The 25,130-nt window shown below is 33.5% G+C and overlaps 1 protein-coding gene across 25 annotated transcripts in view; it reads left to right on the forward strand.

The window, feature by feature from the left end:
• cac (calcium voltage-gated channel subunit cacophony) overlaps window positions 1-25,130 on the forward strand; it is a 405,056-nt gene that overhangs the window by 138,239 nt on the left and 241,687 nt on the right. For all 25 annotated transcript variants that reach the window (XM_072539658.1, XM_072539662.1, XM_072539808.1 and 22 more), the window contains 2 exons: window positions 14,960-15,183; window positions 23,603-23,706. In XM_072539658.1, the coding sequence (XP_072395759.1) occupies window positions 14,960-15,183; window positions 23,603-23,706 (328 nt within the window). The remainder of the gene's footprint in view (window positions 1-14,959; window positions 15,184-23,602; window positions 23,707-25,130) is intronic.

Below are 25,130 nucleotides of genomic sequence, written 5' to 3' on the forward strand. Positions count from 1 at the left end.
TCTTATAATACGTTTAAAGTTGACTTTCTTCTTGTAAACCAAACCTCAAAATAATTTTGATAATTTGTATTTATCAAAATCAAAATTTTATCGAAATTTTGTAATTTACTTCATGCAATGCAATCTATTTATTAAAAATATACCAGATTTACTAGATTAATTAACAAATTATAAATGGCACTGAAAAGTCAAGAAAAAGAATTAGAAAGACTTGCATCACAATGATCAATCGATTATAAAGATAAGGATAACTATTCTGATGGATTAATTCCACAATAATTTCTTTTTAATTTTCATTCTACAATGATGAGTTTTATACCCGTCTTGAACACTTACAACTATTAAGTCGTCCACAAAGAAATATAATTGGCTCAGAGGAGACAAATAACCGACTTGTCATAGGTTCTGACGGCTAACGCTATATTATGTAGAACTTAATGCTGTGGCGGATCATCTACATTTACAGCTAGTGATATTTACTTTTCTTGCTTGTTACTTTTTGTTATAACAGCACATAGTTACTTTGTAACTATGTACTGCCTTAAATTACCATCTGCAGTATCTGTATCCTGCCAAGTTATAACCTAGAAGAAGAGGAGGTAGTAGACCTTTTATATCAACTTCCATATTCATTAATTTCTCGGAGACTTCAATATTCATGATACAATTTTGACTCACAGAAAACTTTTAACGTGACAAAATTTTGGGAAATGGACAAAATTCTTCCAAACCATTAATTAGATTGCGCTATTTTTGTATTACTTGCGCGGCATGTAACAATTCATCTGCTGATAAGCCAGTCCACTGACGAAGGTTTCGGAGCTATGCACATTTCTTCTTATCAACTGCTCTTTTTCCCTCGATCTTTCCGCTGAGTATTAACCGCAGTATCCACTATCTCTTACCTCTCACTATATGCCCTAGATATTTCAATTTTTTTCTTTTTTATCATCTTCATCAAGTCACCTTCGCCTTGACTTATTCTGTGTAAGACTTCTATGTTTGAGATGCGTTAGACCCATGATATTCTGAGCATCATACGATATGATCACATCTCAAAGGCTTCCGATTTGTTCATCATATTGACCTTTATCATCATCTCTATTATCAAGAAAGAAAAATACGTTCAAAGCGTAATGTGATTTTATTAAATTGTAATACTCATTAATGAAATAAAAGCAGGTGGTTGATTATAAAAAATCAAAAAACTTGTCAGGACAGTTTTAGACTGACAATATTGTTTACAATTTAATAATTTGTTTTGCTGCTTTTTTATGTTAGTTAGTTGCAATGGACCATATTTGAAGAAATCTGTTATACTTTAGGTATACTGATAATAATCACTTTAGGTGATTAAGTATAAGGTTATCGTGAAATAGGCTTGGGTTAAGAATATCTTATGCTACAATATCACGAGTCGTTCAATTTTTTCGAGGTCATACGTAATGGCCTGGATAACGAAGAGGAAGAGAACACTATGCCAAGATCAATTTACCAGGCTTCGTGCTATAACAGAACATTTTGTCACAATGAGATTACAAATACAAGTAACATATTTTCAAATATTCAAATTGGTAAAACAGCCAGATTCCAGCCAGAGCACCAGCTTTAAACGTAAATCATCGTAGAAGTAGATTGCAATTTGCCAAAGAGTACCTTGACTAAAATGTTGGTAACTGGGTGCAAGTATTGTTTATTAATAAATCGAGGTAGTGCTAATATAGCTCAGATAGAATTTAAGAGTTATTCGTCGGACAACACAGTACAAACTGCAACATACGACCTATAACTTTATTCAACGGAGAATCTGTAATGGTTGGGGAATGAGTATATCTTACAGTGCGAATAGATATTGTTTCATTACGAAGAGTTTCTTTAAAAAGTGAAAGATATAACAGACATTTTGTCTAATCATGTAGTTTCCTGTTATATGGAAAATAGTTGTAAGATTTGTAGCTTCATTTTGAAGATGACCGACTATACATCCAGTGATTGGCCTCAAGAAGGAATTATAACAAGCACTGAGCTACTTAGGAATGAGTCCGAGCTACTTTCAGAACAGATATTTTAAGTGAAAGTACAGGAGTCCAGTGCTTCTTTTCATGCTTTTCATTCGATTCAATTACGCTTGCTCTAGTAAAAGGAGAACCTATTTTAGATTTACTGAGTTTTTCTTCGTGTTGTCTTTTAGATGCAACAATAAAACTCTATCGAATGTCATTTTGACGACAGTACACATGAATTCTCACATATTTTTGGTTTTTCCGGATATTCATCAGCTCCTTCAGTACTTGCATCAGTTAATGTCTGCATGCCACGATCGACACTAACAATTTCACTTTCAGTTAAAGAAATTAGATTAGGAAATATTTGAAATCAACATTTTTCAAGTTTTCAAATAACGTTCGAGACTTTAGCAGTATTCAGTTTATGAACTGAATTTAGAACACAAAAAAAATATGGAGAATGATCAGAGGACAAAGAAAAAAAAATGAACGAACTAATAAAAAAAAACACGTTTAGAAGAAAACATGGGTCGACTACTTTCGATTCCTATTTGCTAAAGGTGACGATAATGAACCATCAACACCAGAGGTGACGACAAACAAAGAAATAAATATTGAGGAGGAAGAGGTAAAGGAAGTATTAAGAAAATTAAAAAATAGAAAATCACCAAGAGAGGACAAAATACCAAACGATCTCCTAAAGTACGGAGGATAAGATCTGACCAAACAACTATTAAAATAATCCAAAAATAATAGAACAAAACAGAATTCCTCAAGAATGGAGATCAGGCATCCTAATACCTCTCTTCAAAAAGGGAGACAAATTTGACCCGGAAAATTACAGAAGAATTAATTTATTAAACACTACACTAAAATTAACAACCAAAGTGATAACAATTAAACTGAATGAAATTATAACACTAGCAGAAGAACAACAAGGTTTTAGGTCGGGAAGATCATGCACCGACGTTATATTTATAATAAGTGCAAGAGAAATTAACAGAATACAACAAACTGGTATATCTATGTGTCGTGGATCTTACGAAGGCATTTGACCGGGTCAAATTACAAGACGTTATCCACTTATTGTACGCAAGAGGGATACCTCTAAGCATAATTAAAACGATCGAAAATATTTACCAAAACAACACAATAAACGTAAAAGTGGAAAAAGAACTAACCGAACCTATTAAAACTGACAATGGGATAAGACAGGGAGATTTCCTGAGTCCTCTATTGTTCAACCTGATTGTGGATGAAATAATAAAAAAAGTAAGAACTAAAAAGATGACAACCAAATGAGAGAAAATCATCATCATTGGATCCACAACCCATGGTGGCCTTGGCCTGCTCAAGGATAAGTTTCCATTCTCTCCTATTCTTCGCCTTAGCTTTCCAGTTTCGTACTCCCAACATTCTCAAGTCTTCCTCCACCTAATCCTTAAATCGTGCTCTGGGTCTGCCTCTCCTTCTCACTCCATCTAATCTTTGGTTATAAATATGTTTTATCGGCTCCATCTCATTCATTCTCTCTGTGTGAACCAACCACCGCAGCCGGTTTACTTTGATGGACCTAATATTATCAGGTTTGTCATACAACAAATGGGAGAAAAACAACTTAAAATAATCTGCTATGCAGACGACGCAATACTACTCTCTCAAAGTGAAGATGATTTACAACGTATGCTACACCAATTTTATATAACCGCCAGAAAATTTAACATGTTAATTTCCCCCAAAAAAAAAGGCATGGTTACAACCGCAAATTTACTAAGATTCAAATTGGAGCTGGAGGTAAGATAATAGAACAAGTGATGGAGTTTAAATGTCTAGGCATCACATTATCTAGATATGGAAGGCTTGAAACTAAAGTGGAAGATCAAGTAAATAGAGCAAATAGAGCTGCAGGCTGCCTAAATGAAACAATATGGAGAAATAAAATATCGGAAAAGAAACGAGAGGCAGAATTTACAAAACAGTGATCAGACCAATAATGACATACGCGGCAGAAATAAGACCTCACACAGAGAGGACAAAAAGGATGATAGAAACAGCAGAGATGAAAACACTTGAAAAATTTGATGGTAAGACACTATGGGACAGAGCTAGAAGTACAGATATACGACGTAGATGCAAGGCGGAGAACATCAAGAACTGGGTAAGAAATAGAAGAGTAGAATGGAACGATTATATAAGCCGAATGACAACAAATATAGTAGTAAAGACAAGAGATGGTTCGCCAATAGGAAGACCACGAAAATGACAGAACAACAGCTTACTGGAGGCACATTGAACAACAGAGAGAGTCATGTCTATATAAAAAGAAGAAGAAAAAAAGTTTTTACTTGAAAAAAGAAAAAAATTAGGAAAGTCTAATGACAATTTTTATAGACGACTGCATGGTCTACAATTTGGTTGAAAAACGAAAATAATAGCCATATTTGCGACGGTTGATAGTGAAAAACTTTTTTTGCAGAAATGGGATTGTTGGGACATTTTTAGAGACCTGATTAAACGGACTGATTATTTCATTATATTTTGAGTTTCAATATATTTCGAGTTTAAAATTTTATGCTAGCGAATGTACGTCGGATGAGTAGCGATCTGGGAAAACAAAATAAAGTGTAAATCGTTTCCTTTAGAAAAGACACTGCACTAATAAGGTGAAAAAGTACAATAATTCCAGCCGAAGGAAAAATATTCTAAAAAGATTAAAGTTACTCCATCCAATAAACATTGTATTAATTAGATAAAATGGGACGAAAACACTGTATTTTCAAATTTGCGGATTACAGGACATTTGACAAAACCTGTAATACCACAAACAAAAACAAATTTAGAATCTAAAGTTACAACTGAATAAACATTAATCAAAAAGTATCAAATTTTTAAAGAAAAAAATGTAGAGGTAGAACTGTAAGTTTTTCATAAGTTCAATCACCGTTTCTAGCTTAACTGGATTTGAGTAAATATAGAAAGATATACTTTGGTTCGATCCAGATTTCAGCGAGTTACCATCTTCCTAAGAATATGAGGCGTCGTGTTGCCGCGTCGTCTCGGCGGCAAAGCGACGCAATTGTCCCATCACAGCCTACTGCTAGGATTTTCCCGATGAACTTTTGCCAAAATGAAACGCAATATTTCGACGGGGTTGCGGAACAGTGGGCAGCACTACGGGGTAGAAGGGGGTTGTTGTTTTTTGGAAACAGCATTGACGCCGGGATACGACCTTTTAGAGTTTATATATGGATGATTGTAAATGGGAGGAATAAAAAGTTAGTTATTGTTTGGCGTAGGCTGCGAAATAGAACTTTTTGTCGAGATAACTATTTTTAAATTTACTGTACTTACCGAAGATTTCATTGCAGATATAATGCGTATTGAAATTTTGCCAGAACTTAATGGATGCGAAAACTTTTTAAAATACGGGCGCCAAGTTTTAGTAACACTTAAAAACGCTTTTAATGTCTTTCTTTTTAAAGCTTCTACTTATTAAAATGCATTTTATCGTAGCGTCTTCGGTTCATTACGTTAAAAATACAATTAAAATCCCTAGAAGAAGTTAAAAATGTTCTGATGAAAGACCTATAAGTTATGGGGAGTTACTTTCAAAAATTCAGACTTTGACCTAACGCCTATAAAACTAAAGTAACTTACTTCTATCTTAACAACAATTTTGCTTCAAGAACAATTACCGTTCACTTTGATAATATACAACTGAACCAAAATAAAGGCTAAAAATAACTAGGAGTGACTTTGGATAGAACTTTAAGCTTTAGAGAACATTTAAATACAGTTGTCGGGAAGCGAAAAAATAGAAATAACATAATCCAGAAGCTTTGTGGCACAACCTGAGAAATATTGGTATCGACACTCAGGTTTTTGGGCTTAGTTCCTGTTATTGTATTTTAAATTTAAATATTGTACATTAATATCGTAAAACACTACTCACGTTCCAAAGGTGTAGTAATTAAATGTACACCAACCTATTAGCTACCAGTCCCAAGTGACATTTCCCCACCCAAAACATAATTATATAGAAGATGCAACCAAACATCAACTGCGCTTCAGAAAAGCTCCCATAGAATAAGGAGGAACAATGAATTCAACATGATCACTAAATGGAGTGGTTGGAAACTCAACCAAATACAATACAATACCTTTCATCATGAGAGACGTTCTAGATTTGATCTACCATGTAAGAGCTGGTGCATACTTAAATGCACCAGGTCTTACATGGTCAATGCGCGGATATGTTGCACAGGTGGGGGAGAGAATTGCCATCAGAAGACCTACGGGGGTGTCCCTAAGATTTTCTATTTGCGACGCCCGAGTCGATTTACTACATAAACATTTTTTGTCGAAATACTTAAATTAATTGCAGACAACGTAAGTAAACGCCACGAATTGATAACAGCACCATTTAATAAGATATATCAGACAGGTAAAATACCATCAGACTGGCTAAAATCATCATTCGTAACATTACCAAAAAATCCAATGCCTCACACTGCGATGACTATCGAATATTACGCATGATAAATGGAAATATGCTTCATTATCACTGAAAATTGTTCAAATTTATGGACAAAGCTTACAAAAAGTCAGAAAAATATCAATACCAATTAAAATTTACTAAAATTACATAAATCATCAATATCACAAAATAAAAGATAATATAATAAACAATCCATTGCAAAATTTAAATAAATAAATAAAAATGATGTCTCATATCCTTAAAACTTTCTTCAGGATCATTCCTACATAAATTTACAAGAAGTGTGAGTTTCTGATGAGTAATACTCAATTGGCCTGGACACTAACGCAAGCCACTGAAAAACGAATCGAAGCCTTCGAGATGTGGATATACAGAAGGATACTAAAAATATCTTATGTGGACCATGTCACCAACGTTGAGGTCCTACAGCGCATGACAAAAGAAAAAGAAGTGCTTAATTTAATTAAACAACGTAAGCTTGAGTACCTCGGCCACGTGATGCGGAACGAAGAAAAATATCGAATTCTTCAACTTGTTATGCAGGGTAAAGTATTTGGCAGAAGAGGACCGGGACGCCGTCGTATCTCGTGGTTGAAAAATCTCCGACAATGGTTTGGGATGACCTCAGCGGAGCTGTTTCGCAGAGCAGTCAACAAAACCATGATAGCCTTGATGATCGCCAACATCCGGACCGGATAAGGTACTGAAGAAGAAGAATACTCAATTCGAATTTCGAAACGAATTGGGAAAACGAAAAAATTTTTTTGCCTTAAATCTGTTTTATTTCTGAATTTAGATGTATATGCATGTTTTATTGATTATCGAATAGCATTTGACTGCGTTAACCACCAAAAGATGGTCGACATTTTGAGAACAATTTTAATTGAAGAAGAAGAAGACTTGCGAATTATTTTAAAAATATATCGGCACTAAACGGTAACAATTGAAACAGATTGTCACAAGGTAGCGTCTTATGACGCTATTATTTAATCTGTATTCGGAATCTATATTCAGATTTACATTCCATATACCTGTCGTCCATCATGGCAAAAATCATTCACGAATTCGTTTCTAGCACTCACGAACTTAAGTAAATAAATAAGCAGAAAAAAGTTTAAGATTTAATTTCAATCCAATTTAGTTTTGCCAAGTAAGACATCTTTGGATTCTTTGAGAGCTTCTGCATAAGTTACTCTGAGGAGACCTAATAAGGTCGAAATACGTATAAGCGGATAGCAGGAACCCTGCATTGAAATTTAATCTCAAACGTCTTTCTGCTAAATATTTAAACTTACACTTGTTCGAATTTCTTATTAAGTTAAGTTTTATTCCATTTGACGAATTATTTTTACCTACCATTGTGGTTGCCGTCTTCTAAGTATTTATTTTCAAACTAAAAATTTCACTTGCTAAAATTAGATTATTATTAAGACATTGAAGATCGTCGGTATTATCTACCAGTATCGCTGTGTTGTCGGCAAGTTAAAGAATATATCTTTCACCTAGATACTAATACCTTTATTCAATTCTTTTACCGCTTCTGTGGATGCTCTCTTTACGTTTAAGTTATATAACTTTGGAGAAGTTATACTTAATTGTCTCACTGCTCTTTATTAAAAAATTTTCCGTTCAGTTGTAATTTTGCAGATACTGGAGCTGTCTGGTTCCAATGGATTTACAGGCGGCAAACTAAAACTAATTTTTATATCCTTAGCATTTAATCCTATCTCTTGAAGATATTTTATGACCAGTTCATGTTACGTTATTGAAAGCTTTCTCATAATCGATGACATAGTTGATGACTACTCTCGTATTAAGTGTAGAATCAAAAAAAGTCATTTTTCACATGCACATTTATTAAATAGTCTTGTGCGAAATTTTCTGGAATGCTGCTGGAATGCTTCTCAGTGGGTAGCTACGTGAAACCATTCTTCGAACTTTTGATCTGTCCACTGTCTAATGCTACGCACAGGACCACTGTCTATTGCTAAGAACAGTTGTTTTCTTCCGACAGAAAAGATGCAAAAAACTTGACTACTTTTACCCTAAGGCTTTATAGCAATTTTTGGGTAGAATGAACCGTTCTATCAGAAAGATCGTTTAAAGCGATCGACAATTTTTAATGTCAGTTACGCGCATCAAATCAATGTTCAATAAATTTTGTATCAGCTGGACGGTAAAAATTTGATATCTTTTGATCCGGGTATTGTAACAAGAAATGAGTAATGTAACAAGAAATTTGACTGGAACAAATATTGATGAAAGAGTGAAATGCAACAAAAATGAGGAATGTGTAGCAAAAATGTGCAGTGTAGAAATAGGGTAACCTCTAAAATGTACCTTTATACACCAACGAACTAATATGTGGAATAACAGAAGATGGAAGAGATTAGATAGAAATAAATTATGTAAAAGAAATAAATAAAGGGTATATATGAATTTTAAAATATAATAAAATTAATGCTGGCTAGCGACTATGCAGGAGAATGACCACTCGACACTCAAAGAGGGATTCGGCCAATTTGCATGCCCTACAGAGACCGTAAGATATAAGAACTAATGACAAGAAAACCACCAAGAAATAAACAGATGAAAGAAAAGTTGCTCTACGGAATGTTTGGGCGCCAGGAAGTTAAATGTTTTCTTCCGAGATATCTTGTATTGCTGAAATATGAAAGATAGGTACTAATTGAAATATGGAATTGTTTGAACCCAACTTTAATAAATACCAATTTTATGTACAGACTATTTTAAACACTTATATATGACCCATCACCTCTTATATACAATTAACTTATCTATCTTTACAGTAAAATCCCAGAATATAATGATAAACAATTTCCCCCCTAACGTACCTATTAATGTTAAATTTTGACAGAGGTTATACTCAATAATTATGTATAAATAATATAAAATAAAATATAAGATAATATAAATATAAAATACTACTCACTAATATAATAGTTTAGTTTTCGTTTAATAAATGTTTAAGCTTGAAATGAAATGAAACTCTCCGGATATGTGTGCACACGATAACCTGATGAAGAGAGATTCAAGGGAGAGTCAAAATCTCATCCCTTGGTAGACAATAAATAATTTAATTAAATTGTACTGACTATTGTTTTAGGAAAAGTAAATGTAATTATTATTAATGATATAAAAGTTAAAACCTTGAAGAGGACGTAATGTTATTAAAGATATTTAAACAAGAAACAAAAAGATAAAACTAAGTTCTTCCTGCCGGTTTCCGTAGGTTTCCCTGGAAGGTCCTCTGGTGAAGAACTAGTTGCAGGTGGGTAAATTTACTCCAAACCTGGATTCCATATAAAAAAAAGAGGTACTTTAAACCAAGTCCATTAAATTCTTCTTAATAAAACCCATAAACTTAAAATTCCTCTTCCCCTTGTCTTAATAAATTTTCCATAAAAAAAATAAGTATTCTTCGCTGACTTGCACTGAAATCCGTAAGTAGGCGGCTGAGGTGGTCCAAAATTAAAGTACTTTCACAAAAAAAAAAAAACAACTAAATAACAAATGGCTTCTTCCAACACAACAGCTTTTCCACAAAATAAAAATTAAACTTAAACCCAATTCATGAAAATGAATACAGCCGCCTTGAACAAACGATGTTCACTCGACGAAATTCCAGCAACAAGTGGCGATCTGACGGTCCTACGGCTGTCACGACGATGTACTTTCAGAGTCTTAGACAGAGGGCGGGATTTAATGCCAACTTTCGAAAATAAAATTTACTGGAGTTTTAAATATTTGGTTTAAGAATATTTCAAAAATGAATTTAATTTATAATTAAATTAAAGGATTCCAGTGACAAAAAGGTAAATGGTTCTTTAAGTAACGGACTCGTTACAGTATCCTATCGACAAAAATCAAGATGTATTTTAGGAGTAGAGTGCAGCTTTTGTACGCAATTTTTGTATTTTGCCCCTAATAAACTACGTTTTTATAAAGGCGATAAATAATTAAACGTGGCGCGATTTTTGCCAACTTTTATGATTCTTATGAGATCAATACAATGTATCCGTTTTATTAACCAGCCATTGTGAAGTTTCAATAACTAGAGTCTAATCTTTAAAATCTATAACATGAAATTTTAGGCATTTGAAATACGCTTAAAAAACGCTGAATTTAAACTTTCACATTACAAACGATTTAAAACATTCAAAACTGCTCTTTTTTAATTACACTAGTACGTTTTTTAAAACTACTAATTTCTGCTACAAATTACACTCATAGTAATCTTCTTGGAGGCATTTTTCGTGACGTGCGATCGTTTGTAATGTAAAAGTTTAAATTCTGCGTTATTAGTCATATCTCAAACGTCTCGTATCTCAAAATTCAAATTTCATGCTATAGGTTTTAAAGTTTGGTCTCTATTAATCGAAATTTCACTATGATTGGTCAACTAAAGTAATAAATTTTTATTGCGAAATATAGAACGCCAGTTAATGAAGATATTGCTTTCTGTTTCTGTTCTGGTCGAAATTTTCTCGTCGCTCTCAAACCTACAGTCAATCCAGCTGCACAGATATTTAAAGTGTTTCAGCCTGTCTCGGATTTTGTTATCTAATAATGATTAATAACAAATGAAACCAAAAATTGTAACACAATTTTTTATTTAATAAAATTAAGAACGCGTTTCAACATCATTGTTACCATCAGATTTTTACCAAATGGATAAACCAAATGAAGTCCAATTTAAAGGATATTAATTAAGAAAACAGCCCTGGAAAAGTAACTGGATTGCCAACGTCATAAAAAACATCACGTACTATACAAGTAATACTTAAACATTTAATAATGGGTTATTAAAAAGACCCAAAACGTCCAATTGTTTTCGTATGAGTGCCACTTTAGAGAGAAAGCTTTGACCTTTCATCAAAAAAATTGTGATATTATTGTAGGGGTAAGGAAGGCCCTTGTATGTGTGTGTGCTGTTGGTTTCCTTTGACTGTGGAAACTAACAGCACACACACATACAAGGGTCTTCCTTTGTAAATAAACATATAACAAATGTAACTTACTTTTCGTATATAATATCATAAGGCGGGCAATATCATTTGCCGGCAATATTTTCGACTGGTCTGAAAGTTTGTTGCCTGGCACTTTTCGCGAATTAAATTTTGACAGTTAAATCACAAGACGCCAGTCGAGTGATTTTGTCAAAATTTGATAAAAGCGAAAATTGCCAAAAGGCTACAAACTTAAATAAAACCAGAAGAAAATTTTGACGGTAAATAATTTTCTCTCGAATGATATTCGACAAGACTATTTCACGAGACAATTAATGCACCATCGACAAAACATAATCTTTATTTATTTGGTAAATATACAATTATTATAAGCTATAGTAGTTTGCCCATTCTTTTCTACCAAAGCATGATTTTGGGTATTATTGACCTGTAGCATTTGGGAACTCGAAGGTCCAGCTTCATTTGTTGTTCTGAGATTTTCGATCTACTTTTGGTGGTGACTGAAATCCAACTGCAGATATGGTTTTAGAGAGCTTGCATTTGAGTAAGTCGTTAATTTAATTAACTCCTGTTCAGAAACATCCTGCTTGAACAAGGCTGACACAGTTGAAGATCGATGGTTTGTTATTTTATGTTTTTTTGTGTCTATTTCAATTTTTTGACCACTTAAATACGGTGTTGATTCCAAATGGACAGTTTTTATACCAAGATCCATCCTTCCAGTTGTGGTAAACGGTAAGAAAGAGTCTGTCTGATAAAATCCTTGGTCCCCTTTTTTCCATTAATTTCAAAAATAATCTAACTAAGTATAAATTTTCGTTTGATTAATTTCTTACCAGCCATTTTCTGTTTGCCAAACTTTTCGAACCGCCTTGATTTGTTTAGGAAAAAATGATGTATTCAATTCGGCCCGTAAATTCACCCATAACGTCAAATTCCTTCTGGAAAAAGTGAATATTGCAATTAACGGCCTCATTGCCTATCCAAGCAAGTTCAAATGAGCAAAGGTGAAGAAACTTTTTTTGTGCTCCATCTGGGGTTTCCTCGTCGTAGCTTTGGATGATTTTTAATAGTTCTTCTTTTTTTCTTTTTTCTTGAACACTTTGAAGCTGCTTTCGTTTGATATCTCTGGCCAATCTTGTACATTTGAGAGATATATATGTGAAAGGGTCGATTTTTATGCCGTACTCCGCAAAATATTTTTCTTGTACCATTTTTGCTGTAGTATTCCACATTGACTTTACAGACGACTCTTTATAGTCTTCGCCATTACCTTTTTTCTTGTTCAAGGCATAATCCTCGAGAATTTTTGCTAGGTCCGTTATGCTATTACATCTTTTAAGCGTAAAATTTCTTTTCTTCTTCTTCCTACTTTATAAATAGGCAAAATGCCTGTTTTACTTCTGTTTTTAGCCTCAATTGACGTTGTCTGACCATCTTTTCCTCGGTGGTCCCAATGATCTTCTTCCATTTGGCGATTTGTCTCTTGCTATTCGTACTATTCTATTTTCTGTCATCCTCTCGATGTGTTGATTCCATTCCACTTTTCTTCTTTTGGTTCACGCGTTTATTTCCTTAATACCACATCTCGCTCGTATTTCCTCACTTCTTACTCTGTCTCTTAGAGTTTGGTTTGTTATTTTTCGTAAGACTTTCATTTCTGTTGTTTCGAGTAGTCTTTGTGTTTTCGCCGTATCTGCTCTTGTTTCCGCTGTGTACGTCATTATCGGTCTTATTGTTGATTTATATATCCTGGTTTTCGTTTCCGTTGTGAGGTATTTGTTTCTCCAGATTGTGTTGTTGAGACATCCTGCTGCTTTGTTTGCCATGTTCACTTGTTTTTGTACTTCTTCTTCCACTTATCCTTAGCTTGACAGTTTTATTCCCAAGTATTCAGTTTCCATCACTTGTTCTATTATTTTGTTATTTACGACTAGTTTACATCTTCTCAGTTTTCTCTGTTGAGATCTCCATGTTGTATATGAGCGCCGTACCTTCGAATTCTTTAATTAATCTTTGTAGGTCATCTTCATTTTCGGCTGTTATTATGGCGTCGTTGGCGTAGCATATTATCCTTATTTCCTTTTCTCCCATTCTATATCCTCCCCTTTTTTAACTTTCTTTATGATTTCATCCATTATCAGATTAAATATTAATGGGCTCAGCGAATCTCCTTGTCTAATGCCAGTTTTATATTTGATATGTTGCGATAGTTTTCCTTTACATCTTACCATAGCTATGTTATCTTTATATATATTCTCAATGGTTTTTACTAAATCCAGTGATATTCCCTTATTCATATAATAAATGTATCGCAGAATTCTCACTCTATCAAACGCTTTCTTCAAATCTATCAGACACATATATGCTGGTTTGTTGTATTCCAGCGACTTTTCTTTTATTTGTCTTATTACAAAAACTGCATCCGTGCATAATCTTCCTGTCCGAAATCCTTGCTGTTCCTCTTGCAGAGATATTCGTTCGTTTATTTTTGTCGCTATTATTCTTGTTGTCAATTTGAGTGTTGTATTTAATAGATTTATTGCTCGATAATTATTGGGGTCTTTCTTATCTCCTTTTTTGAAGAACATCACCATGATCACTCTCCTCCATTCATCTGGTATTCTGTTCGTGGTGATTATTTTATTAATAAGAAGTTGCAGTTGTTGTACAAGATGATCACCTCCATATTTTAAGAGTTCATTTGGTATTTGATCTTCTCCTGGTGACTTTCTGTTTTTTAATTTGTTTATTCCTTCTTTCACATCGTTTTAGGAGATTTCGGTCTTTTTCTCAGTTATTATATTTGGCGTCTCTGGAAAAGGTTCTTCGTTTTGTTTTTCAAACATTTCTGTCAGGAAGGCTACCCATGTATCCTCTTGTATGTGTTCTATTTCAACTAGTTCTTTCATTTCGCTTCTTTGTTGTCTTATGAAGCGCCATACTTGTTTCTGTTGTCCATAGAAATCCATCTCTAGTCCTTTTGTGAATCTTTCCTAGTAGTCTGTTTTTGTTTTTCTTACCATTTGATGAGTTTCAGTTCTTATTCTTTCTTTTCTTAGTAAAATTTCTCATCAGTAGGAAATTCGAAAATTGGATCCAAATAGAGCTTCTGGACCTCTGCGTATTCAATGTGACATTTTCGAAACCAAATTTTTGATTACGCCTCAATGACGTTTGTCAAACTGACAACAATTGAATTACCAGACACCTTCGTGACTGATCTTTCATAATTTTGTCTCTGAGAAATCACTGACAGGAAGGAGTTTTGTCAGTAGGAAACGTGGCATTGCTATGACGTTTTATCAGTTAAAAATAGTCTAGCGAAATAGTCAGTATAATATACTAGGTACAACTGTTTCTTAATAATTATAAATAAGCTCTTTAAAATCTTATTTAAGTTTCTCATTTTATTATTGCAATATTCACTTATATTAACAGTTTATATTTGCGTTTCTTTACAGATGAAATTGTTAAAGAAGGTGAGGAAGAAGTTCCTTGTAATACAGATAATGAAACACAAGCAAAAAATCAAGGTAGTAATTGGTGTAGAGATGGAAACTCGGTATGTCTGGAAAGGTGGCAGGGGCCCAATAATGGAATAACGTCGTTCGATAACATTGGGTTTGCTATGTTGACTGTGTTTCAGTGTATTACTATGGAAGGTTGGACTGCCATATTGTATTGGGTAAGTGATTTTAGTTTGGGAAAATAGTGTATACTTTGTTTAGGTTTTCATAATTCTTCATATTGAATAAATAACGGATACGTTAAATATATGGCTATTATATTATACTTTCAAACAATCTGTATCTGTTTGCACATAGTTTCTAGGAAGCTATATGCACTGAAATAAGTAAATGTTAGCCAGTTACCGTTTGCATTGAAGGTAAAAAAACAGGGAGAACTGCATTAAATGCCTTGAAGGCTCATAGCTTACAAAGTTTCTTCACTTTTTTTATTCTGCTTGCTGTGTTTCTTTGTTTTCTTTCAGTACTAAGTTTTCTTATGGCTTGAATTGTGATTTTTTTGAACAACTTTTTGCTACTCATCTTTACTTTTTAGTCCCATTCTTACCATATTTTTGCTTTCATTTATTTCTCGACCTTCATTTTCTTGTTTTTTTTTTGAGGGTATAGGATATAAGTATCTGCGCCTTTATCACTCTTATTACGTTTGGTTGATTATATAATTCCTTTAACTCCCCATAGACAAATTTTCTCACCCATAGACTGCCTTTTATGATTCTCCCATATACCTTCCTTAGAACTTTTCTTTCTCAGATCTCCAGTAAATTTTGTGCATTCGTAGTAACTAGTCATGTCTTATTATTTGTTGAGTTTTTCAACTTACTTTTCAACATTCCATTAAGCGCATGTAAACTTCTATTGACCGCCATTATTATAGCTTTTATTTCTTCTTTAGTTGCTTTAACAACCAATACTGATGATATTGAAAGAGACTGGATTAACTTAAGGGACGCTATATGCAACGGTGCGAAAGAAGTCATTGGTGATTACGAGCGGAAGAAGAAGAACGAATGGATGACAGATGAAATATTACACCTTATGGACAGAAGGAGGGAAAATAAGAATAATCCCGAACAATATAAAGAACTGGATAGAACTGTCAGCAGAAAGATAAAAGAATCCAAAGAGAAATGGTTACAAGAAAAATGTCAAGAGATAGAAGAGCTAGAACGAAGACACGATAGTTTTAATATGCATAAAAAAATCAAGGAGTTTACTTATACTTACAAGAAAAAACAGTTTGGTAGGTTAATAGACGAGAACAACAAACTTATTGTAGATAAAGAAGAACAGTTGCAGACTTGGGCAAATTACATAAAAGATTTGTTTACGGATTATCGTCATATTTCTACGAACACTCTTGATCTGAATGGAGCAAAAATATTGAAAAGTGAGGTGATAAAAGCTATAGATCAACCGAAAGATGGGAAAGCAACAGGATGCGATGAAATACCAGTCGAATTTTTAAAAGTTTTTAATGAGGACAATCTGAATGTAGTATTGGAACTGTTTAATAAGATATACGATAATGGTCAAATTCTATCGGACTGGTTGAAATCTACATTTGTGCCTCTTCCCAAGAAATCGAATTCTAAGACGTGTAGTGAATATCGCCTTATAAGTTTAATGAGTTACACCCTTAAAGTATTTTTGCGTATTATCCATTCCAGAATACGAGCAAAATTAGAACACAGCATAAGTAAAACACAGTTCGGTTTTAGATGCGGTTTTGGAACTCGAGAGCCGCTCTTTGCAATACAAAAATGTCTCAAAAATTTGATTCAAAAATGTCTGGATCAACAGAAAGATGTTTACGCCTATTTTATCGACTATGAGAAAGCATTCGATACTATCAAACATGACAAACTCATAAAACTATTACATCTTACAGGACTTGACACTAAGGACATCCAGATTATAAAAAATCTATATTGGAATCAAACAGCCCACATGAAGAATGGACATATGGTGAGTGAAAACGTAACCATTTCGAGAGGGGTTAGACAGGCTGTATTCTTTCGCCACTGCTTTTCAACCTGTACACGGAACAAATATTTCTAGATGCACTGGAAGAGTACAACGAGGGCATCAAGATTAATGGCGTACCAATAAGTAATTTTCAATATGCAGATGATACTGTTATACTGGCATATAACATCGAAGATTTACAAATGATGCTAAATAGAGTAAATACAACTGGCAACCAATTTGGACTGAAGATCAATAGAAAGAAAACTAAATTTATGGTGATCAGTAAAAAGAACATTTAACATATCGACCTGAATATTGAAGCCGGCCGAACGTATCGAAAGAGTACACCGATTTAAATATCTGGGATATAAAGTAAATGATAAGTGGGACCCAGACGTAGAGATTAAGATCCGAATTGAAATAGCAAGATCCAAATTCATCAAAATGAGAAAGCTCTTAAGCAACGGCCACCTAAGCGTTAACCTTCGATGGCGTGCTACGAAATGCTACGTACTCTCTACGCTACTTTACGGAGTTAAAGGGTGGACGTTAACAGCAGCAACTATAGAGAAGTTAGCGGCTCTAGAAATGTGGCTGTATCGACGCATACTGAGAATACCTTGGACAGAGAGAGTGACCAACACAGAGGTATTAAGACGAATGGGTAAAGAGGTGGAATTGTTAACAACTGCTAAAAGGAGAAAAGCGTCATACCTGGGCCATGTGTTCCGTAATGATAAGTACAGTCTGCTACAGCTTATCGTGGAAGGCAAGATTGAAGGTAGAAGAGTTCTGGGCAGAAAGAAGAAATCCTGGCTGAAAAACTTGAGAGAATGGTTTCAAATACCAGAAGCTGCGAACATAATACATGCGGCACAAAACAGAGAAACCTATCGTTTGATGGTCGCCAACCTTCGGTAGAAGACGGCACATAAAGAAGAAGTGCTTCCAGATACGTAAATACTTTTACTATTTCAAATTCGTATGATTTTCCTACTTTTACTTTTAAATTTTCTTCATTACTGAACTTGCCGTCTCTTTATTCGATATATTTTGTTTTGGATTTATTAACGTACATCCCCATTTTCGTAACTCCTTTAAATAGCATCTGTACTATCTCCCGTAGTTGTTCTTTTCCTCTTGCCATCACAAAAATATCATCTGCAAATGTCAAAACAGACTACAGAGGTCTCTATTAATGTTGCGTCTGACATTACGTTTTTTAACGAAGAATTAGGGAGGAATTAATTTATTAAACACAGCACTAAAATTAACAACCAAAGTGATAACAAATAAACTGAATGAAATTATAATACTAGCAGAAGAACAACAAGGTTTTAAGTCAGGAAGATCATGCACCGAAGCTATATTTATTAAACAAGTGCAAGAGAAATTGTTAGAATACAATATACTGGTATATTTATGTTTCGTGAACTCTAAAAAAGAATTTGACAGGGTCAAATAAAGGACTTTTCCACTTCTATATTATTATGTATCAGAACAACACAATAAAGGCAGAAGTCAGAATGGCGACCCATTAACAACAAGGAAAGATGTATTGAAAAGATGGGTGGAATATTTTAACCAGACACATAATATAGAGGAAGACGAAGAAAATCTGGAAGACGAAAGATATGAGGCAATGGGAACAGACGAGAGGGAAAAGAAACCACCAACGATTGTTGAAGTTAAAGATGCAGGGTCAAATAAAGGATGTTTTCCACTTCTATATTATTATGTATCAGAACAACACAATAAAGGCAGAAGTCAGAATGGCGACCTATTAACAACAAGGAAAGATGTATTGAAAAGATGGGTGAAATATTTTAACCAGACACATAATATAGAGGAAGACGAAGAAAATTTGGAGGACGAAAGATATGAGGCAATTGGAACAGACGAGAGGGAAAAGAAACCACCAACGATTCTTGAAGTTAAAGATGCAGGGTCAAATAAAGGATGTTTTCCACTTTTACATTATTATGTATCAGAACAACACAATAAAGGCAGAAGTTAGAATGGCGACCTACTAACAACAAGGAAAGATGTATTGAAAAGGTGGGTGGAATATTTTAACCAGACACATAATATAGAGGAAGACGAAGAAAATCTGGAAGACAAAAGATGTGAGGCAATGGGAACAGACGAGAGGGAAAGGAAACCACCAACAATTCTTGAAGTTAAAGATGCAGGTAAAAAACTAGCCAGAAACAAATTACCCGGAATAGATAGTGTCTTAGCTGAACTATATAAAAAAGGTGGCCGTGATACCATAATGCCATTACAGCAGCTTATAAAAGAAATATAGACACAGAAATTTTTTCTCAATAATTGGAATATTGGAATACTTTGCACCATACATAAAAAACAAGATATCTTTGAAAGCTCTAACCACAGAGGAATTACAATTTTAAATGCAGCGTATAAAATATTTTCCACAGTAGTATATCACCGTATGCCACCATATGCAGAACGAATAGTAGGAAAATACCAGGCTGGTTTCAGAGGTGGTAAATCGACAATTCATCAGATTGCAACCCTGAAACAAATTTTGGAAAAAACACTGGAATATGGCATCGAAAAACTCATCACATATTTATAGACTAGAAAGCAGCCTACAACTCTACGGATGGAAGAGAAATGTTTAGAGCAATGAAAGAGCTGGGAATACCAAATCAGTTGGTAAATTTAACAAAATCAATTCTTGAAAATTGAATGTAGAGTACAAATTAAGGGGGAACTGTCTGAACCTTTTAAAACAAATATCGGGCTGTGCCAGAGATACCCTCTCTCCTGTATACTGTAAAATATGGCTCTGGAAAAAGTAATAGGTATGTCACAAATCACAACCATAGGTTTAATATATAATAAAGCAGTGCAAATCCTGGCCTATGCTGATGATATCAATATTATTGGGAGAACGGAAAACGCTGTATGAGATGCGTATGTAGCATTAAAAAATCAGCTACAAAAATGGGTTTAATAATAAATACCACCAAAACGAAGTATATGAAAATAAGCACGCAACCACAAATCCTACGACCACTTGTTATAGAAAACGACGTCGTCGAAAATAGGATTACCGCAGAATTTGCACGGCTAACAGATGTTATTTTGGGCTTAATCTCCTCATTAAATCCACAATTATTCCGAGAAATACAAAAATAAAACTACAAAACAATAATACGACCGGTCCTAACATATGGTTCAGAGACCTGGACTCTAACAAAAAGAAAGTAATGAAAACATATTAGGATGTTTCGAAAGAAAAGTACTAAGGCAAATCTATGGAGCAGTGAATGACGACAATGGAGTATGGAGAAGACGATATAACTTCGAACTTTATAGAATATACCATGAACCAGATATCGTAAAACATATTAAGATAAGACGTCTGAGGTGTATAGGGCATGTAATGCCGATAGTACAAAATGACCCAGTTAGAAAATCGCTCCTTGATAGACCCATTGGTCACAGAATAAGACCCAGAACAAGGTTATTTGGTAACATCGATAAAGACATGAGAAATATCGGAATACGTAGTTGGCGGAGGAAGGCGATGGACAGGGACGACTGGAGACAAAATTCTTGAGGAGACTAGGACCCATGCAGGGCAGGAAAGCCAGAATAATGATGATAATATAATAAAAGTAAAAGTATAAGAAGAACTTACTGACCCAATTGAAGCTGGCAACGGGACGATTTTAAAGACAGGGGGATTTCCTGTCTTAGACCTACAGAGAGATCCTAAAACTATCAATAAGTAAACTGTTGGCCTTTGTTAAGTTCACAGGATTTAAGAGTTTAATAGAAAAAAAACAAGGTATGGTGCAAAAGTCCCACGACCAAGTGTCTCCGCTGTTTCTTTCGAGATTATTCCCATCCCTAATGTACTTTTTTTTTCAATTTATTTTTGATACTTTGTGTCAAACTACTCCTCCACTTTTATTTTTTTATGTTTGTGACTGTTTCTTGCTGCTTTATTTACTTCATGGTTTATGGTTTCCCATTTCTTCTGTTTCTTCTTTCTATGGTTTGTTTCATTAACCTTACGCGTACTGATAAACAGATCGATGACAATTAGACAACGTACAATACCGCTATTTAATTTACACAAAAATCCCTGACTACTTCTAGAAATGTGAATTAAGTGGCGACTTTCAAATTGAATGTCTTCTGTAGTTCATTTCACGTAGTTCAGGAAATGAAGCTCGAAAAAAGTTAAAACCTCGCAATTTTTTCGTCCTGCATGGATTGAGTTAAAATTTTAACAAAAGGTAGGTGATAGCCCAAGGATCAAAATCTATATCGAACCGAAGTGCGCTGAAGGATTTTAGGGGTGAAAACTACCCCTAATTGTCAAAAATTATAAAATAACATATTAAACCTAAATATGAGTAAGATTTGGTTTGAATTGGTTAAATAATGATTATTTTATACTTTTGAATAGAGTTCCATCATATTTCAACCCTTAAAAAGCAACCCTTGTTAGAGATTAATGTAAAAAAATTACTAATTCTAAAAAAATGATTTCGCCTTGGATCGATTTGGATAAAAATTTGCCGATGAACCCTGATTGTTCTTAGGGGTGAAAACTACCCCCAATTTTTAATTACAAATCTTAAGATGAGTGAAATTTGGTTTGGATTAGTTAAATAGTGATTTTTTATACTTTAAAATACAATTTCACAAATTTTCAACCCTTAAAAATCAATTGTTATGAATAAATAACAATTTTTTGCCAAAATTTTGCAACTTTTCAACTTTTAAAAATCACCCTTTACAACATTGCAGTTTTTATAAACTAATTTAATAGATATAAATTGAAAAAAGTAGAATTAAATACAAAAAATTTATCAACATAAAAAGGCTTCTTATACATTTACATAAATAGTTGAAAATATTTACATTTATAGGTAAAACAATTATAATATTAATTTTATTCGTCATCAATTACATCTTCATCGTGATCTATGTCATCCTCATCTTCTTCAATTATTGGTGGACTATTATTGCACCCTTCACCTGAGCACCCAGAACAAGTAGAGTTACAGTATAAACCAACTTTTCTGCACCCACATGAAACGCTGCATCCTTTTTTGCATTGGCAAAAAATAATTTTCAAAAGTTCATCGGGTGCAGGTTGTTTGTTCATGCGTACGGGTAATACCAAACCATCTTTGGAATACCATCCCCAAACTCCGAAATGTACTGTACTATACTAATGGAATTTTCCGGAAAAAAAAATTAATTGGTTTTTTTAATGTATTTCCTTCATTTTTAACGATAGAGTGTTACTTCAAAAACGATTTTGTAGAGGTTTTTTAGAGCTACATGAATCTGTGAATTAAATCTTTTTGGAACCCTTGGTTTTTAAATGGGGTGAGTTTAAAGGGCTCGAAAAAGATGCGTGATCGTAAATCGATGCTTTAAACGGCTATATCTCGCCAAATATTGATTGTACAACAAATCTAAATAAAGGAAAATTTTAGTCATTAAAAAAGCTTTAATTTAGTATATTTTTAATTTTTTCATATATTCAGTATTTTCGGGGATATTTAAAAAAAGAAGGGTAAAAAAATGAAATTGTAAATCGTTTCTCTCTTTAAGTTGTACTTTTTCTAAAACTTAGCATTTTAAATGGGTCAAACTTCTTGGACGTATTAACAATACATGTACAAAGAGAATTGCAGAAGTGTGAAGATCGATTTTAATTATGGGGGTAGTTAGGGGGTTGTTTTCATCGATTTTTTCGTAAAAAATGAGGTATTGACCTTATTTTCATCATAACTCACTCAATTTTTGAGCTAGAGTCTTTTTTTTTATGATAGGTCTATTTATGATCTTTAAAAAAGGTTCTATGAGTTTTCTTCCAAAAATGCATCATTTTCCCGATATTTGACTTTGAATCTTTCAAATTTGGCATTTGAAGAAAACCGCTGAACATTGATAGGCCGTATTTCGGTTCCTATTATATCGCAAAAACATTCTAAAAAATGAATTGTATTTGTCTTTTGAAAAGCTACAAATTTGTTTTCTATAATTTTTTTGATAAAATGCACCATTTTCGAGTTATTCGCGAAAAATCGATTAAAAACGTCGATTTTTTCGTCTAAAAGTTGTTACTTTCAATCGCGAATAACTTGAAAAATATCAGTTTTACAAAAAAAATATATACAACATTTTTTGTTTAGAATCACTTTTTTAATCGAAACCTGTAGTTAAAACGTAAAAAAAATTTTTACTCCCGAGATGGGGTGGCAACCAACCCCAAGGCTTTGGCGCACTTTGGTTCGATATAGATTTTGATCCTTAGGATATAACCTACCTTCTGTTGAAATTTCAAGTCAATCCACGCAGGTCGAAAAAATTGCGAGGTGAAATGCTTCATTTCCTGGACTAACGGATTTTGTCTGATGTGTAAAATCATACTCGAGGCACATTCAGAATTACATTTCTGTCAGATAAAGGCAAATAAGAATTTTGAGTTAACATTTAGAAATTTAGTGTAAATTATTGTAGGTTTTATTATAACGGTTATTTTGAGCTTTATCATACTAAATCACCCTGTATGTTTACCTTACTAATATTTTAATTTACTTTCAGATGAATGACGCAATTGGTAGTATGTTCAATTGGATATACTTTGTTCCACTTATAGTTTTGGGATCATTTTTTATGTTAAATTTAGTTCTCGGTGTTCTCAGCGGGTAAGTAAACATTTTTTTTTGCCATGAAAATCTACCTCCTCTTTAAAGCGAATCTATAAGTGGGTCCTTCCGCAATATCTGAAAATTAGAAATGTAGTTTTAAAAATTTAAGAAGTTTTAACTCAAATACTTATCTAGTTTGATTTAAAACGACGTTAATATCGTTGTTTTTCCAAATCTTCTATATTGGTAGAAAACGATTTAGTAAGAAATATCTGTAATAAATTTTTAAGTAGCTGCTAGAGTATCTGTTACATTAAAATCTTAAATATAACCCTACAAAAATAATTTAAAATGATTTTCCAGTATTTATTATTCTCATTCCTTCCTTGAATTTTCCCAACTGGCTTATAAATTCTTTTTACTTCTTATCCACTTTTTGTTTACTCAAGTATTTATTTTAACAGTGAATTTTCCAACGAACGAATCCGAGTTGAAAGGCGTGCCAAATATTTCAGGACGAAATATAAAAATATGGTGAACGAGTGTTTCGGCCGTTACATAGACTGGATAACGCAAGCAGGTCGGAAATCGATTATGCCAGCCAGGCTCTAACACTTGAAATTATTTATCGAGATATGAATTATACAGCGCGACCGTAGATTGCTTCACATCTTCCTAATTTTTTTGTTGGTTAACACGAAAAGGGTACGGATTTGAAAGTAGGTCGATCCGTTATAATTTTATAATTTAATTGTAATTATATGTGAATAATATTATTGACAAATAAAAAAGAATAAACTGTGCATTTTATCATACAACATTTAAAAAAAAAGTTTACTGAATTAGTTATCGTTTTTTGGTTGTATTTAAATATTTTTCTTAGTGTGCCTCATCCTTTAAGGACATTTGGCGATCATCTCGGTAACTGTTTGCAGCAGTTCTGAAGAGTTGTATTGTTGTTTTTCCGCTCCACTGCTTTCAATTTTTCAACTAGAACGTGCTTCGTGTCCTCGGTTTTTTTTCTTCCACCGTTCCTTGTATAAGCAAAACCTTCTGCTTTAATAAATCCTATTTTAATGATATTTAAAGCCCCTGCGTTATTAATACCGATGTAACGATATTTAAAGTTGCTTGTGTCCAGCGTTAAAAACGCTGGACGGACGCTGGAAAAAAATTCAAATTAAATCTGAGAATATGTAATAATTAGAAGGGACATATACTTAATACAAACGAAGATGTATCTGATAAGTGAGTGGAACATTATAAAGAGCTAGATTCCATTGAAGTAAAGATCAAAATCTAACACCTCCAGAAGCAAGAAATCAATAAAACCTCATTCAATTCAAGAAGTAAGGGGGAAAATAAAATACTTTTTAAATGTGAAGGAAGTAGACTTGCTAATTAAATACATAAAATAATCGCAATAGTCTGGAATGAGAAACAAATCCCGGAAGAGTGGTGCACTTAAATTGTTTACCCAT

The sequence above is a fragment of the Diabrotica undecimpunctata genome, chromosome 1 (genome assembly GCF_040954645.1).
Source record: "Diabrotica undecimpunctata isolate CICGRU chromosome 1, icDiaUnde3, whole genome shotgun sequence".
Classification (NCBI taxonomy): domain Eukaryota; kingdom Metazoa; phylum Arthropoda; class Insecta; order Coleoptera; family Chrysomelidae; genus Diabrotica; species Diabrotica undecimpunctata.